This window comes from Capronia epimyces, assembly GCF_000585565.1.
Source record: "Capronia epimyces CBS 606.96 chromosome Unknown aczIQ-supercont1.6, whole genome shotgun sequence".
NCBI lineage: Eukaryota > Fungi > Ascomycota > Eurotiomycetes > Chaetothyriales > Herpotrichiellaceae > Capronia > Capronia epimyces.
The window spans coordinates 1571917-1587782 of record NW_006912909.1 but is presented as its reverse complement, the minus strand read 5'-3'; the positions used below and the strand labels follow the sequence as shown (position 1 = coordinate 1587782).

Sequence of the window (15866 nt, the reverse complement as noted above, 5' to 3'; positions counted from 1 at the left end):
TGCGAGGAGGCCGCAGCAACAATCCAGGGTCAGGGTCAGGGTGTGTTTTCTGTTTTCTGTCTTCTGTCTTGTTCGTTCGTTTAAAGTGTCATCAGCCATTCATTCATTCAGTCATTCATTGCGCGAAGGCAGACTGCAGACTGCAGACTGCAGACTGGAACCTTGTCCAAATGCCAGGAGGCCGATGAAACCAAACCAAACCCAGGCTTCCCCGCGCTATGCTGTGCGAAAGAACAAGGACCGCAAGAAACAAGTCAAGTCTGATGAGGGATGAGGGATGAGGGATGAGAGATGAGGATTGAGGATTGAGGATTGAGGATTGAGGAGGAGAGAGAAGACCAGGCTTAGGCGCCAGCTGCCAAGCCCAACGCGCAGGCGTGACAATCGGGGCGCAGGGAGGGGAGGGGTTACGAGGGTTAGGGTTAGGGTTGCCAGCCGAGCATCCCAGCCACCTCCGGTAGATGTACATGCAGCATAGTTGGCACAATACGGAGTACGGATACAGAAGTAGGCACACAGCCATCTGTACAGCTACACATGCTGTATATACGTTGTACGTTGTTTCAAAGGCTCAGGCCGGTGGACCCTTGGGGCTCAAGTGCTAGACCCCGACAACAATGAAAGCGGGACGGGCCTAGGGATAAGCCTTACGCCTCAGGGCCTGGACCTCGGACCGCTCGGGGGCTCAGGCTTGGGAGTCCTACTGTGGTACGGAGTACTATGATCTGGCATTCGGCAAGGCTGAGCACGGTGGATGACCAAGTTCAACTCCAGCGCGACATTGACGCGCGAGGCGAGGCTGCCATCCGTCCAAGGAAGCCAGGGCAGTGCAGGGAGCCGAGTACGTGCCAGACTCCGTAGCAATGAAACAAGCGCAGGTGTTGGTGTTTTGCGTTCTCCTCCCCTATACCGCATGCCATGCTTAGGTCCTGGTCTTCACTTTCATGGTACGACACACATTATAATGGCCTGAGGAAACAAGTGCAGGTGTTTGCGTTATCCTTCCCTTTCCTCTTCATCCTATCCACCGCTCTGGCCCTCACAACTTCTCCACAGAAACATCGACAGGAACCTCGGCAATCTGGTCAACGCCCTCATATGGCGGCACATCTAGGCCATATTTGCCGGCGACATCTGCCGACAGGAACCTGCCGCCGATGAAGTGTCGTTCGCCTTTGAACCACTGGACGCACGGCTTGGCCGCGGTCAAGCTGATCAAGTATGTTGGCATGAACTCGCTGCCGAGCTGGCCTTGCTCGGGCGGTCCACCCTCGACATCCCACGACGAAGGAATGTCCACGGCAAGCACGGGCTTCTTGCTGTCGATGATGGCCGACAGGACCGTGTCGAACGGGGCCCGGACGGGGGGTTTGAAGCTAAATCCAAATAGGGCATCAATGACCAGGTCCGAGCTGGCCAGAGCAGAGGTGAACTCTTCCAACGATGTCAGGAAAGGAATGTGAAGGTGGTTCAGCTGTTTCTGGAGGCCGGTGAAGATGGCCGCTTTCGTCGGCTTTGGATAGTAGATGCGTGGTGTGTAGCCGAAATGGTGCAGATGGCGGGCACAGACGAGACCGTCACCTCCTGCTCGGTCGTGATAGTGAGCTACTAGATGGGTAGACAGTAGGTGAGATTGACAGATACATACCGTTGTTGCCAGGTCCGGCGGTGATCAGGACATTCTTCCCTTTCGAGGGCGGATGGACCTTGTACACTGCGGTAGAGAGAGATACAGATCAACCATGGCCTTGCACCATATCCTGCCCTTCTGTCTCAAGAAATCTGTACCACCTGTACCATCCATGATGGTGCACCAGCTGACTTACCTGCCTCTGCAACACTCAAGCCCGCCAGTTCCATCAATTGATCGATGGTGAAGCCTCCATCTTCGCTCATGAGCTCTTTGTCGAGATCGGCGGCACTCTTCGCGCCGAGGGTCTGCATGATCACGAGGAGCCAGAGTCAGTTTTCTGTCCAGCTCAAAGTCTCTCAAGTGCAAGGACAAGGCTCGGCTCTTGACTGGAAGAATAGCCTCAGGTGAAGGATCAGCCATGGATGGGAGATTCGGCGGGACGGACCTTCAACACCATCTTGGAGAATCTTCTTGCGGTGAGAATGGGTCTGACGGCTCTCTGAGTAACGACCGAACGTAGCATAGGACAAAAGCTAGAAGGAATGGCCAGACCGCGCGTCCGACAACCGATGGTGATGATGATGGTGATGGTTCGCGGAGAGTGGTGTGATGGATCCTATGTACCGAACCGGAACGACGGCGGAGGGAATAACGGAGGTGGACGTGGACGTGAGATGGGAGGGATTCAGAATTTCTCAGGATTCCGGTCGGATTGAAGCAAAACCTCTTCTCTCTGACACCGAGTAAGACCAGGGACAATGTTAATGGGAGTTTGATGTCGTGGTCGTGGTCGTGGTCGACGTCCGTCATCCATCACTGCGCCCCAGGAAGCATATCGTCATGTTCTTGGCACTGCCCTGCGCCCTCAATCAGTTTGCTGCCATGTCTGGTTCAGTCAAAGATTCGTAGAATCAGATCAGAATCCACCAATCTTGATCTTTTCGGCACTCGAAGGGACAGGACAATATTGCCATCTTTCTATTGCGGTTACAAGCTATTTGAAAGAAAAAAAAACCATGTCGATGACTTGCACGCCCATCCTGGTCATGTGCCAGGGGCACAGTATGACTTCAAAAGTGTTCGTAATGACCACATGTTCACCGCCGCCAGCAACCCAGCTGCTGGATAATGCCAGCCAGGTTGGCTCTCAGTGTGCCAGGTGAGAGGTGAGAGGTGAAGGTGAGGAGTACTCCGTACATATGTGTAGAGCATAGGGCGGCGTCACTCTCGTCTTAAAGCGGGGAGGGCTTAAGCCTCAGCCCCTCAGCCAATCGGAGCAGCTGCAACAATTTTGGCCGCGAGCAAACCGTTTGTTCAAGGCTCAGGCTCAGACTCGAGTCTATCTCTACATCTACTCTGTACATCACATCGCTCCCTATTGCCGCAGCACCTCTTCGCCTGGTTCCTGCCTCCAGTCCCTATCCATATCCCATCTACCGCCAAAATGGTCCTCCGCATCCGCCTCGCTCGATTCGGCAACGCCCGCAACCCAGTGTACAACATCGTGCTCGCGCAGGCCAAATCCGCCCGGGGCAAGAAGCCCATCGAAGTGCTGGGGACATACAACCCGATCCCGCAGATGCCTCTGGCCACGCGCGACACGCCCGAGTTCCTGCCCACGGGCGAAAAGTTGGTGCCCAAGAAGATCAAGGACATCAAGCTAGACACCGCGCGGACAAAGTACTGGCTTGGTGTGGGAGCGCAGCCGACCGAACCGGTCGAGAAACTATTCAGTCTGGTGAGTTCGAGTTCGAGTTCGAGTCTAAGTCCCGGCGCGAAACGAAATGGCACATGTTTGGTTTTTGGTCGAATGGAATAGATTTGAATAGATTCCTTCGTCCGCATCTGGTCAATCCAGAGCTGCGACTTCCAGTTGCTCAAGAGAAAGACAGTTGCCGACCACATCGAAAAAGCTACCACCTGCGCATCAAGCAGTTCTTGCAGCTATCCCACCACCAGCACATCAAGCAAGTCTTGCAACTATCTCTGACTGACACCTTTTTTGCCAGATCGGATTGATCGAACCGAAACCCTCGTCGAGAGCGAAAACACAGCCCACGCCAGAGCCCATCACGAACTGAAGGAGGTTGAGCCTTGGAATCCTTGCGGGAGGGAGCTGGCTTGTCATTTTGTTGCTGAGGTTGAGCCAGGCTCTAACTACCACCGTCAGCGGTTTCACGGTATGGCATGGTATGGCACGTAAAAGCATAGCGTCGGCGTTTGGGTTTTGGTGGTCGATTGAATCATCCCACAGCGAGAATTTGTACACAATACAATACCAGAGGGCGGAGAGACGGCAGACACAAAGAAAGGTCCTACACGCAGCTACAGTGATAGGAAAGCCTCGGATTCGAGGGTGGTACAATAGACATAATTCGAATCCCAGCTTGGAAAGCCCATATTGCACGTTGGGTGTACGACTCCATCTATGTGCCAGGTGTTGATGCAGCACAGTACCCGACCGGGCCTGTCTATTGTGCTCACCATCTCCTCTATTTGCGGGACATAAGTCGTGGTCACATTGGCATGATCTATTCGCCGTTGCTATGCATATGCTGTCGTAACGCTTTCAGGATCCTTATCCGCAATGAGCCCTCTCCAAGAAATCCAAATAGAAGCATGGGTAGCGGGCTGTTCTCTTCTCGCCACAGCTCACTTTAGCGCAGGGCTGCTTGAATCTCCCCCACCACCGCCTTGAATCTCGGCTCGTCCAAATACTTCTTGCTCCGTAGTTGTGTCAAAGCCGCGGGAATGTCGAAGATATCCTTAGCCGCCGACGTGAGATCGGAGCGGCTGAAGCCGACGAGCACCGTGCCGAGTGCCACGATGGTCCGGTAGGCGGGTTCGGTCGACTGTGCCGAGGGGCTGGCCGCTGGGGTGTGGTTGACAGCAGGGAATGTAGCCAGTATCTTGGACAGTTCCTCCACCAGCGATAGGCCATAAGTGGCTTTGGTGTCGGGGTCGGCACTCTTGTCGCGGATGATGAAGACGGCAATGTTGAGATAGAGCGTAGTCAGGGCAATCGCAACAGAAACATCAGACGAGACCACGGCCGACAGGGGCTTGAGACTCTCGATGATTTCGTCTAGATGTTCTCTGACGAGGTCGCGCCCGGTACTTGACCCGTATAGCAGGTTGGAGAAGAACCGCATTGCAATCATCGCCAACTTGTTGTTGGATCCGACAAAGTCCGGGTCAAAAATGCCACTGCCCAAGATGCTAGCCACGATGTCCAGTCCATCGGCACGTCCCAGGGGGAATTCCTTTGCTGCTGCCGCGATAAACCGAAGGAGGTCAAGACCCGCCAGGCGATTAGGCGGTGGCTGCCATTCAGTCACAACTCTCACCAAAGCCGGCATGGCGGGTTGGAGAGCTGATGCCGCTAATGAGGGACCACCCTGGAAGTTGAATTTCTCCAGCTGCTGTGCAACTGTCGTCAGGTTTTGGATGTCGTTTGCCGACAAACTCAAGTCGCCCTGACCATACTCGGCATTCTTCTTTGTAATTTGACCCATCGCAGCGGCTGGCTTTCCAATCACGACGGACAGGTAGTCTTTTTGCGGAAGGATTTTTCGGGCTGGTGCAGGGGGTGGCTGGTAGGAAGAGGTGGGAACTTGGCCAGGTCGATAGCGATTTTCTGTCCCCCAGGCATCGGCGCCTTCGGGTTCTGACTGTCCTAATGTGGCCCCTTGAGTGTTCTTGATGATGAAATTGGCCGTCTCTTCCAGATAGGACAGCGGCAGTTCGTTATCCTGAAGGAATTTCGTCGCAGCGTCGTAAGGGTTCTGATTGACGTTGAATGGCAACTTCAGCGGAGGCTTGCCGTCTTCAATGTCAATGTCGAAAACATAGTCATACTCCTTCCCGTTGTAGGTGGTTTTGCTTCCGCCCGATCCAGTGGAGTCCACGACTTGTCCGATCTTGATCCACTGCTGTTGGGACATGGACCACTGGTACAAGGACGCACTGCCATCATCTTCTTTAACTATTTGGCTTTGACCTTCCTTAGTGCCGGCCTTGCGTTGAAGGAACTCGGGACCTGGCAAGTCTGTCATGTTGATCTGGCCGACTTGTTGCTGAGGAATGCTTGATGCTTTGACTGACTCCTCGAATGAGGCCAGAGTCTCTTGGTCTGCCACCCTCTCCGGCTCCCGCGTGAAGATCCTGGCCAGCTTGTCACTCGAACCAACGATGATATCGCCATTTGGCCCTGCAGAAACGCTCCAGACGGAGATTGCCGGTAATGTGATGACCTGGACACAGCTTGTGCCCTGCCAAATACGAACCGAGCGGTCCTCCCCAGAACTCACGATCTCGCCTGATGGTAGCACGGCTAGTGAATAGATGAAAGATTCGTGACCGAACAATTCAGTCACCAAATCCCCTTTCAAGGTCCATAGACGGATGACACCATCATTAGATGCCGAAGCAAGGTCAGCTCCCGTAGGGTGTCCCGGGGGAAGTCGTGCGAGAGCGCGCACGATGTCCTTCCCGTCCCACGAGACCTTCACTTTTCCTCGAGAGTCGAAGATTCTGATTCCGCGGTCTGCGCATCCCGTAACGATGGTATCCCGATCGTAAGCCAGCACTGCCCAGACCGTAGCTGTATGTCCTTGCAGATCAAATGCGGCCTCCCATCGGCCAATCTCCCACAGTTTGGCTGTACTGTCCCAGCTCCCACTGACAAAGTAGTTGGCGGATGCACACACATCCAAGGAGCACACTTGGTGGCTGTGTCCGACCATGATGGCATCGGCATTTACGTCGGTGGTGGAGGTTGGCTGCCTGGCCTCGATGAGGGCGTCTTGACCGGATGAAAGAATGAGGCCATCCGGGAACTCTTTCGAAGGGGGGACATATGCTAAGCAAGTCTTGAACTGCGCACCGTGGGAGGATTCGCTGCCGTCGTATCTGGGAGGACTGGTGGAAGTCTGCTTCCAGACACGCGTCGACCCGTCGCGTGAGGCGGTAATAGCGAAAGAAGGGTCGGGGAAAAGGACACCACGAACCTGCTCGGCGTTAGTCAAAGGGAAGCTGTGCGAGGGAGGGGAAGTGAACAAAAGCCATGGCCATGACATACATCACTCTGGTGTCCGCTGAGCACCGCACTCAGCTTAAAGTCTGGAGCCGCACCAGTCATCTTGAAGACTGTCGTCGCGACAAAATCATTTGCTCTCAGATTGAGGACATATAATTACTCTGTATGTGCAATATGTGCAATAAGATGAGGAAATGCGGGGGACAGAGTTAGCAAAGGTGAAGGTGGAGGCGACTGTTCACTGTTCAAGGCTGCGCTTCGCCTGCGCTTGCAAAGAATCACAGCCTCGTGACGTACGTACTACGGAGACACAAAGAGCTCGTTGCTTGTTCAGCCTTGCGGACTTGGCCACCGAAATGATCGTTACAACTTCAAAAGGTCGTCGTCCACAGAGCAGACCAGAGCAGACCGTGCTGCTTCGGAGCCGACTCGCTCGCCAATTCGTCCTCGGCTTGATTTCAACCCTGGCCTTAGAGTGGGTGCCAAAATACATGGTGGGTTACAAGGCGGTTCTACCTATTACTATCTCTAGTCCGTAGATATTGAATTTCTATGATAGGTATAGGAGGCTACTCGAGGGAGGCCGTAGAGTATATCTACCTGTATCTTAGAAAGATAATCATCCGGTAGAGCTGGAGGTTTCCCTAATCCTATCGAAGTAGTAGTTAGATAAACCGCCTTTAATTCTGGCACCCACCCTAAGCCCTTGCCACTCTTCCCAACCTGTACTAAAGCTGTCCTCCGCTACTGGCTGTGACCATCTTGCAAGTCGCCAACATAGCAACATAGATGAAACATTCTCATTCTCTACGCCAGCGCAGAGGCCGAGTCCCTGTCCCTCTTTAATGTATCGGTACGCCGGTGAGTCACCCTTCCGATAATAACGGAAAGGAAGAGGAGAAGAAGCGGACTTCAAAGTCTTGTATACTTATACTGGCTAGGTGACTGGTACTCCGTACTCCGTTTACTCCACTCAGCCAGTCTTGGTGGCCGGGGATGACGCGGGCACATTCACAACAAACTTACCTTACGGAGCACTGCAGCGAATACCGCCGCTTCGAAGGTCTTGGAAGAGTCGAAAACCGCGGCTGGGTCGGGGGCGCTCTTGCGTACATGTACATGTACGGAGTACAGAGGCAATGAATGACCTGCTCGCCGGATTCGGATTCGTCCAGTCCCAGGACTTGCAGACGGCGGAAATGGTTCAAGTCAATCACGACGATGGGCGCATCATGCTACTAACTTCTGTATGTCCGAGGGAACGAAAACCACCGGCGGGATCAAAAGGACGCGAGGATTCTGTGCGATCGAGAACCCTTGAAGACGTATATATATTCGTCTGAGGCCCTGAAGCGACGACGATGATGATGTAAGGAAAAAGATGCATGGGGAGTCCGGGCCATAGATTCTGCCTATCCTCCATGATCTGGGTGAGGCTGCGCTATTGGAAAGGGAAACGGAGGGTTCGGGCTAGGGGAATGATGTCTGTATTTTTCATTTTTGATGAGAACGGCATCTTTCTCATTCACGTCCATGTCGCGTATTCCCTCTTCTTGAGTGAGACCAGTCTTTGAATGGCCACCTGGCCCAGGCTTGAACCAGAACCAACCGGGCCCCTGGGCCTCCGTCCCAATGTACCCGCCGAGTACGCCGATTGCTATGCAGGGTTGTAGTATGCTATGGTACATTCCACTAAGCCTTCTTTCCCATCTTGGTCGGCTTTTTGCGAGCAGTGGCATCGCCCCCTGTCTTCAATTTGAGCTTCAACGTCGGCTCGGAACTGGCATCCCTCATGGCCTTTGTCGGCGTCACCGAGATTGTGTCACCGTTGACCTCTTTCAGGGGACTTGCTGCACTCCGATCATTCGCGTTATTCACCTCCTTCAGCCTGCTTGGCCCGGAACCACCCTTCTTGTCGTTCCGTTTGACCTCGCCAAGCTTCTGCTTCTTCTTGTTACCGCCAGAGGTCTCATCGTCCGCCTTCCTCTTGACGCCGTTGGTCCCTGCCTTGGGAGAGCTAGCTCGGCTATCTCGGGGAGTGCCGCCGATCTTTGCATTGGCTTCTCGACCAGCAGCGCGGTCTTTCTTAAGATAGCAGCTTCCGTTCAAGTGCGTGGCGAATACGTTCACAGACTTCCAGTGATCACCAAGGTGAGAATCCCGGTTGGGACATTTGGCTGCAGGATAGTCGATTTCTTTGAATTCAAATGAGTCGTTAAGCATGGACGAAGAGGGCGTCAATGGGTCTGAATTCTCCGACGTCGGGGATGCTGGGTCGTTCTTCTTCCTATTCTTGCCCTTGGCCTGTCCCTTCACCTTGACCCCTTTCTTGCGTTGTCCATGGACATCATGCTTGTCGATGATAATCATGGGTTCGGTCTTGCAATACTGTTCTGTCGGGTCTGGCACCGGCCGAGCATTGAAGCCGACGCGTGGGTAAAGTAGGCGCCGCAGCCGACAGTTTGGACATCTGATATGCTTGATGGTCTTCATGGGGTTGCCTTTGAGTTGGTATTGCCCGGACTCTTCGAGGATGGCAGCATCCGACTCGACCGGTTCATCTTCCGCATTGTCCCCGTCGTGAGCACTCTTTTGCTTGTCCGGTCGTTGCTCAAGCTCAATGACTGCCGTCTGCATTCGAGCAATCTTCTCCTCTTGGTGTATGTCGAGGAGGATATCATGGAGAATGCTCTCAATGGATTGATCCAATATGTAGGAAATCTGGAACAGTCAGCAGCTGCGAAATACGGCCAACCCTGGTCCACTAACGGCTTGTTCTTGGTCCGCCACGGACAGACTAATAGAAGATTTCGAGTCTGCTGCCCCCGAGGTAGCCATGGTGGTAGATGCTTTTACTGGAGGTGGTATGTCAGCGGTGATCTCCTCGTCGCTGTAAAAACGTTTCCACAGGTCCGTGTCGAGGACGCTGTTGGGGAGCAAGGAGCCATGTGGACGTCTTGTAGCCATTCTGAGCAACCAGTACACAAAATACATCCATGTAGACCGGCAGCCTTGCAGGTAGAGGAGTAGGAAGGGTAATTGTATGTAAAGAGTGTGCAGAGATTGGCTGGGGCAGGAAAGATTTATACGAATTCGCACGGTGATATCCCATTGAGAACCGACTGACAATGAGGGAGCATGACTGTAGTGCTTGTATGCTATTGTCGACCGCATATTCACTTACTATTATTGTGTGGTAAATGGGATCTTTGAACATGTGCCTCCTTCTATTCAACACCTGCACTTCTTGCCGCACCCAGTGGTCCTATTCACCGACTAGCCGTCCATGTGATTCTTCTACACCCACAATATCGACTGGGCAATTAACAGATCTTCAAAATTCGACAGGACACAGAACCGTCGCCAGGGAGGAGGATTTCGGAAGGCTTCGTCCGGGGAGCCGAGTCTTGCCTCGGTGGTCAAGCGGCGAGGGCGAAGGATATAGGATCACGAGGGAGAGTTACTCGATACTCCAACAACAAGCCAGTGTAGCTGTATACCTGGCGGGAGGGATCCGGGCTAGCGCTGAGTATCTGCTGCAGCCTTGGACTGAGGTGTTCGTGGACGGAGCATTGCAAGGTTACGAGGATGCGTCCGGACGACATTTGCGAAATGCGGGCTGGGCGGCTTAGTGACCGCTAGGGCGATTTCGAGCCTAGTGCAGATCAAGCATCGATAACCTATGCTTTAGCGCCGGCTACGTCCGCTACAGCCACGCCCCCTGCCAATGCCGGTGCCAGTGGTGTCCCATGCCAGAGCGTGACAAGGCGCCCGTTTTGGTCGACTGCATATGCACCACAGAGTAGATAGTTTCCGTCCTCGCACTTTTGGTAGCCTTGTGCCGCTGGGGTCGGTGTTCTGTGCTGTGCGACGCTCTCTCTGACAGCTGCGAGTGAAAGACAAATTTGAGCAGATCAAGACCAAGGCGATGGGCCACCCCGACCGAAAATGCCTCAGGCCAGCCTTTTCTCCTATTTTTCAAAGTCCCTAACGTCCACGTCCACCACGCCAGAGGGCGACAGAGGGCCCAAGAGCAAAGACTATAGTCCTCATGAGGGCGATGTATCGTTGCGCCTAGACCCGGTTCCGCCACAGGCCGGCTTAGGCATACTGCGGCAAATCCACCGACAACCCACCAACGAAGCCGCCACAGATTCTGGTCAGACAGACGGGACAGACACAAACCTCGAAAGCCAACATACTTCTAGGGATGTCTCTGACAAGCCGCTCGACCGGTTGTCATTTCATCATCCAACGGACGCCTCTCAGATCATTCCCATCCCCCACCTTCCAGGAGCTCTCATCACGACCATTCACAAGTCGCATCTGCAATCGATCCAACGCCTGACAAGCACGACCTTACCTGTCCGTTATGGTGAAGTCTTTTTCACTTCGACTCTGTCCGAGCCGACCTCATTCCAGCTGTCGCGAGTCGTCCTCTACTCATCCGAGCCCGTCGGCTGGATTCGATGCCGGTTGGAGCCGTGCTCGCCCAGCCACAGTGTGTCTCCGTCAAAGTCGGAGCTTTCGCAGATATACGTCCAGGCGCTGGCCTTGTTGTCACCGTATCGCGGGCTCGGGATCGCCACGAAACTTCTCGACGTGGTCTTACAGTCCTCAATCGCTCAGGCTGGTAGTACGGTGTGCATCTACGCGCATGTCTGGGAGAAGAATGAGGATGCCCTCGAGTGGTACGCGAAAAGAGGCTTCAAGCGCGTCATGTTGATTGAGAGGTATTACAAGAGGCTGAGGCCCGGTGGAGCTTGGATTTTGAGGAAAGAGCTGGATGGGCGCTGATTTGGGATGACCTCGATTTGTCGTATCCCCGCCCGCTCGAGCACTTGACGCTGTATTTTGCGAGCGGCCAGAAGGTAGCCAAAAACCTGATGTGCAGGTCCACTATTGGAAATCAGGTCCGCTGTTGGAAATGGCATGGACAGCCTCAGCGGAAACCCTGCATTGCTTGAGGCCGTCCACCGAAGAAAGGTTCTACGGCATTCAAACCTGCAGCATATACGATGGGATGCAAGTCACGGGCTTGATGAATCCCAAGAGCATGTCGAAAGACCCCCTGTGCAGGTTAGGAGGCTACCAAGCAAGCAGACTTCTCCCTTTGCTTCATTCCTGTGCTACGTTTGGGACACTGGGCGAGACGAGCACGGCGCACTTTTGGACAATACAAGGTGCTGCAGGTACTGGCAACCCGCCAGGATTCGATCAGGCATTATACGGATACAATTCGTGCACGAGATTTCCAGCTACCAGCCTCGCCGGCCGTGACAACACTTCTTCTCGCAAGGCACGTACACGGGAACGAATCCAGGAACAGGTGTCGTTGCAGTAGCTGGAGTTTCCCCAGTGAGCCTCATTCCAATTCTTTCTGGTCTAGCATATACAGTCCTCTGAGTCTTTGGGCCAGGAGCGAGACCATAGGTCGAAAAATAAAAAAGGTGTCAGCCCTCATAGTACAGATTGGACGTAGTCCTCCTCCATTTTCCGCACTTCGCGCTTGAAAGCTTCGACCTCCTTCCAACAGTCGAGAGGCTTTCTATCGTTCAACCTTAGGCAGTTGACAACATCTTGTCTCCTATTCGCCACGGGTCAGTAACTGGATGTGTGTTCAAAGGATATTTCCGCAACCCTGCGAGCGGCACGGCGGACATACGCTGATTCCACTTCTTTGGACAGTTCCTTCAGCACTTTCCTCTGACCCAAGGTTTGCTTCAGTTTCTCGATTTCTTGCTGCACCTTTTGCGAGCTCTGAGCTTTCCGCTGCTTTTCCTCGCCGCTTTCGGACGAGAGCAGGTCCGGGATCTGGAGCAACGAGTCCGAGGAGGCTGACGACCCGTGCTCTTCGGCCTCAGCGATCTTCTTCCGGGTTTCCTCGAAAATGGACGATTCGTGCTTCCGGACTTTTTCTAGTTCCTCGGCCACACGTTGAGCGATGTGGAGTTCGAGAGTCTTTGCGCGGGTCGAGTTTGTCTGCAGTCAACACAGTGTAAGTACAGTGTTTGCAGCTATTTGCAAGATTTCACGGGCTCGGGCACGGGCTGTGCGGGATCGGGGCGTACTTCTGAAGATGCTTGGAGGGAGTCGATTAATCTACCGAGAGAGTCAGATTCAGCCGGCATCCAGAATGGCGCGCTAGGTCTCTGAAGCACGCAAATGTTGGAGACTGGACACGCACTCTTGAGAGAATTGGATTGGGGTGTCGCTGGCAAACACATGTTTGGTGGACTCGTCGGGTTTGGATTGGCCTGCGCCCATGTTGGGCGGCTGGTGCTAGATTTTCAGGAGTGTAGACTTAGGCAATACTCGACTCTGGCATGCCTCAAGGTCGTGAACAGGCCATGCAGCTCAGGGCGTCGAGGTTCGAGGTTCGAGGGTTTAAAATGCTGCTTGTTATCGACCTTCAAGTCTTCGGACCTGAAGCTCCAATGAAGCCGGCTCTGGCCTAATAGCGGCAGGTGAGGAGATAAAATCTGCCCGGACCTCACGTGGGCGCCCGCCCAGACCCCGCCGCTTTTATCAGAACAGCAACATCCCTTTTACTCATCTTGCTCGCGTTCATCCTGAACTCGAGAATAGCATAAGTTGCCTGAGGCAAGCAGTCTCTCCGAATGGCCAGCGTTCATGATAGTTGGCCTCGTGCGCCATGTCCAACGAGGACTATATGCTACCTGTAGCATCAAAATCCGCACTTTCCTTTGCACGCCAACGTGAAGCGAACGGAAACATTGTTTGCAAGATACTACTTCAAGTATCCAGAAAAGCAGGGTCAAGTCTATTTCCCTCTAGCTACCGTGTTTCCACATGTTTCCTCCATGCACGGCGTGAGCGGAACCTGCCAATGGTAGGATCTACTTACTATCTTTCGTGTAGAGCAGCATTCCAAAGTCCTTCAATTGCTTCATTTCTGCCTCATTCAGAATTTCATATCGGTCGATCTTCTTTCGCAATACGGTTCGCCGGGGTTTTCTCGCCACAGTGTCCATGCTCGCAACGTCCATTCTCGATAGATCTCGACCATGGATTCAAGTCCCCTTAGCCTCTAGTTCAGCCAATTGTGTCTCCTCGATATAAGTCAATCGGTCGCCTCGTTTGATAATCGTCTCCAGAGTTCTGAGTTTGTCGTGTCTAGTAGTCCACCGGTAACATGGTAGCTCTGCTTCTGCTGGCCACTACAGGGCGTGTCATGTGTCAAGCCCATCTTGGGCGAGCGGAGCATATAGTACTACCATGGCACAACGTGTTCCGGCGGGCGGGCGGGCCAGAAGACACGTACCAGCCACGAATGCCTCGACGAAGTCAACCAGGCTGTAGAGACTCTGTGTAATGAATAATAGGCCGTCTAAAACAGCATAGGTACCGGAAGGAAAAACACCTCAGGTCAGATATGCCCAACTTCAAGGCATGAGATGTGTCCTTTCGTGTCCCCAGTTTGGAAGCTCTGGCCGGACCTTCCGGTTTCGACATTGGAGATCACCTCTCCGAAGAGGACCATTCATCCCTCAGCATGTCTGCTAGCCGTCGCATCGTACCGTTCGTAGTACTTTCCCAGAAGTCCACGATCTTGTCCATCAGGAGGGTTCGGTGGAGAGAACTGCGGAGGGTAACTCCCAGACAGAAGAACGGCCAGGCATAATAGTCGGCATAATAGTCCACTGATGGCTCGATGTTGATAGCAAGAGTCATGGCCTCGGAAATTAATTCCGAGAAGGATTGTTCGATCGAGTCGTTCTGCTTCATCATATGACGAAGTAGGATCCGGGCGGCGAGAATGTAGAGTTGAGGGCCCAGGAGGGGCGCCGCGTCACTTGGACAATAATAGCTCGACAGGCAGAGAGCTTCGTTCGCAATCGATTCTTCAGCACGACGTGGTGTAGAGTCCGCAGAACAGCTCGGAAAGTCATCGACGGGATACCCGATGTTCCAATTCTTCAGCTCTTGCTCAAGCTTGAGACATTGCTGCCTCTCCAGCGTGTTCTTGCTTCGAGAGTCCTGGTAGAGTAAGGCCACTTGCCGGACGTACGCGAACAATTTTGGCGGAGCTCCGAGAATTGGCAATTTGTAGGGATCAATTGCCCCATTGCGTACAAGCTGCCCTAGAGTATGCAGTGCAGTGTCAAAGGCGTCGTCGACAATCGTGGATCGACAGGCAGGAGATTGAAAAGGAATGCTCGTGGCGGTGTGGAAAATGAAAGCCTCGAGGGAAACGACACGATTCCAACCCAATCTATCTGGCAGGTCTTCTGGCACCCCTTGGTGCATGTGGTCACAACAAGATTTGATCAGGACTGCGGCTCCAACTAAATGGGTATGCACGTCTTTTGAGAGATAAAGCCGAGATCTCTGTGGACCACGATCAACATTTGCCGATAGATCGGAGTGAGACCGAGAATTGGGAGTAGAGCACTGACCTCATAGATGCAGAGGAGGAATATGGCGCGCAAGGCTACCGTTTCTGTTTGCTGCGAGTAGTCTCGAGCAAGATGGGCTCGGAGACCAGCCAAAGCTTTGGTATAGTAAGATTCGCCAACTTTACGATGACGGTCGTTGTCGGTGGGAAATTCCGCACCGGAACAGGCCATCAAGGCATTCATAAAGAAAGGGACTTCACATGCGAGCTGCAGACTTTGGGATATAAAGCCATCAACATATCGCCGGTCGGTGACAGGCCGGACAAGGTGAGGAACAAAAACCCTTCTCATAAAATCGAATAAAGGAACGTTTCGAGAATCCAAGTCTGTGAGCACAGGGGCGATGGATGGAGATGGTACGAGTGCAAGAGAGATGTCAAGTTCATATCCGCGGTGACCAGAGCTCGGCAAGCCATGAGAGAACGAGGACTCTGACGCGGAATCAACTTCGACCATCGGCTGGTCGATCCGGACCGGACTCTGCGATACCAGGAAGGGTGTCGCAGGTGATGATGATGATGCTTCATCTGTCCCAGTCTCAGTGTCTTCCATGAGATCTTGACGCGGACGTCCGAGCAAGTCCCCCGAGCCACCATCCCGCTGATCCGAAGGCCATGTACAGTGGATCTGCCTCTTGGAGCAATTGTGGCAGCAGACGGGGGATTCGTCACATTTTTTCCTGCGTCTTCTGCCTAGGTTAAGCGATGTATGAGCCGCTGCTTGATCATATGATTGAGACTGATTCAGCACAGGAGGCCACCAGCGGAGACTCACA

General features: G+C 53.5%; 7 protein-coding genes across 7 annotated transcripts; 2 read left to right on the top strand and 5 right to left on the bottom strand.

Moving 5' to 3' along the window:
- Positions 1–1039: 1039 nt before the first annotated feature.
- A1O3_07468 (YjeF) lies at positions 1040–1944 on the bottom strand (the record flags this gene model as incomplete). The annotated part of the gene is made up of 3 exons (XM_007737576.1): positions 1040–1584; positions 1649–1714; positions 1827–1944. 3 exons carry the CDS (start codon positions 1942–1944, stop codon positions 1040–1042), a joined length of 729 nt encoding a protein of 242 aa, XP_007735766.1.
- Positions 1945–3077: 1133 nt separating this feature from the next.
- Positions 3078–3452, top strand: A1O3_07467 (uncharacterized protein; the record flags this gene model as incomplete). Its single annotated transcript, XM_007737575.1, has 1 exon — positions 3078–3452. One exon carries the CDS (start codon positions 3078–3080, stop codon positions 3450–3452), a length of 375 nt encoding a protein of 124 aa, XP_007735765.1.
- Positions 3453–4290: 838 nt separating this feature from the next.
- Positions 4291–6773, bottom strand: A1O3_07466 (uncharacterized protein; the record flags this gene model as incomplete). Its single annotated transcript, XM_007737574.1, has 2 exons — positions 4291–6642; positions 6714–6773. 2 exons carry the CDS (start codon positions 6771–6773, stop codon positions 4291–4293), a joined length of 2412 nt encoding a protein of 803 aa, XP_007735764.1.
- A 1590-nt stretch (positions 6774–8363) lies between these two features.
- Positions 8364–9638, bottom strand: A1O3_07465 (uncharacterized protein; the record flags this gene model as incomplete). Its single annotated transcript, XM_007737573.1, has 2 exons — positions 8364–9392; positions 9441–9638. 2 exons carry the CDS (start codon positions 9636–9638, stop codon positions 8364–8366), a joined length of 1227 nt encoding a protein of 408 aa, XP_007735763.1.
- A 981-nt stretch (positions 9639–10619) lies between these two features.
- Positions 10620–11468, top strand: A1O3_07464 (uncharacterized protein; the record flags this gene model as incomplete). The annotated part of the gene is made up of 1 exon (XM_007737572.1): positions 10620–11468. The coding sequence occupies one exon, from the start codon at positions 10620–10622 to the stop codon at positions 11466–11468; it is 849 nt and encodes a 282-aa protein (XP_007735762.1).
- Positions 11469–12131: 663 nt separating this feature from the next.
- On the bottom strand, positions 12132–12938 carry A1O3_07463 (uncharacterized protein; the record flags this gene model as incomplete). Its single annotated transcript, XM_007737571.1, has 4 exons — positions 12132–12258; positions 12337–12653; positions 12719–12773; positions 12859–12938. 4 exons carry the CDS (start codon positions 12936–12938, stop codon positions 12132–12134), a joined length of 579 nt encoding a protein of 192 aa, XP_007735761.1.
- Positions 12939–14153: 1215 nt separating this feature from the next.
- Positions 14154–15643, bottom strand: A1O3_07462 (uncharacterized protein; the record flags this gene model as incomplete). The annotated part of the gene is made up of 2 exons (XM_007737570.1): positions 14154–15023; positions 15092–15643. The coding sequence occupies 2 exons, from the start codon at positions 15641–15643 to the stop codon at positions 14154–14156; spliced, it is 1422 nt and encodes a 473-aa protein (XP_007735760.1).
- Positions 15644–15866: the final 223 nt, after the last annotated feature.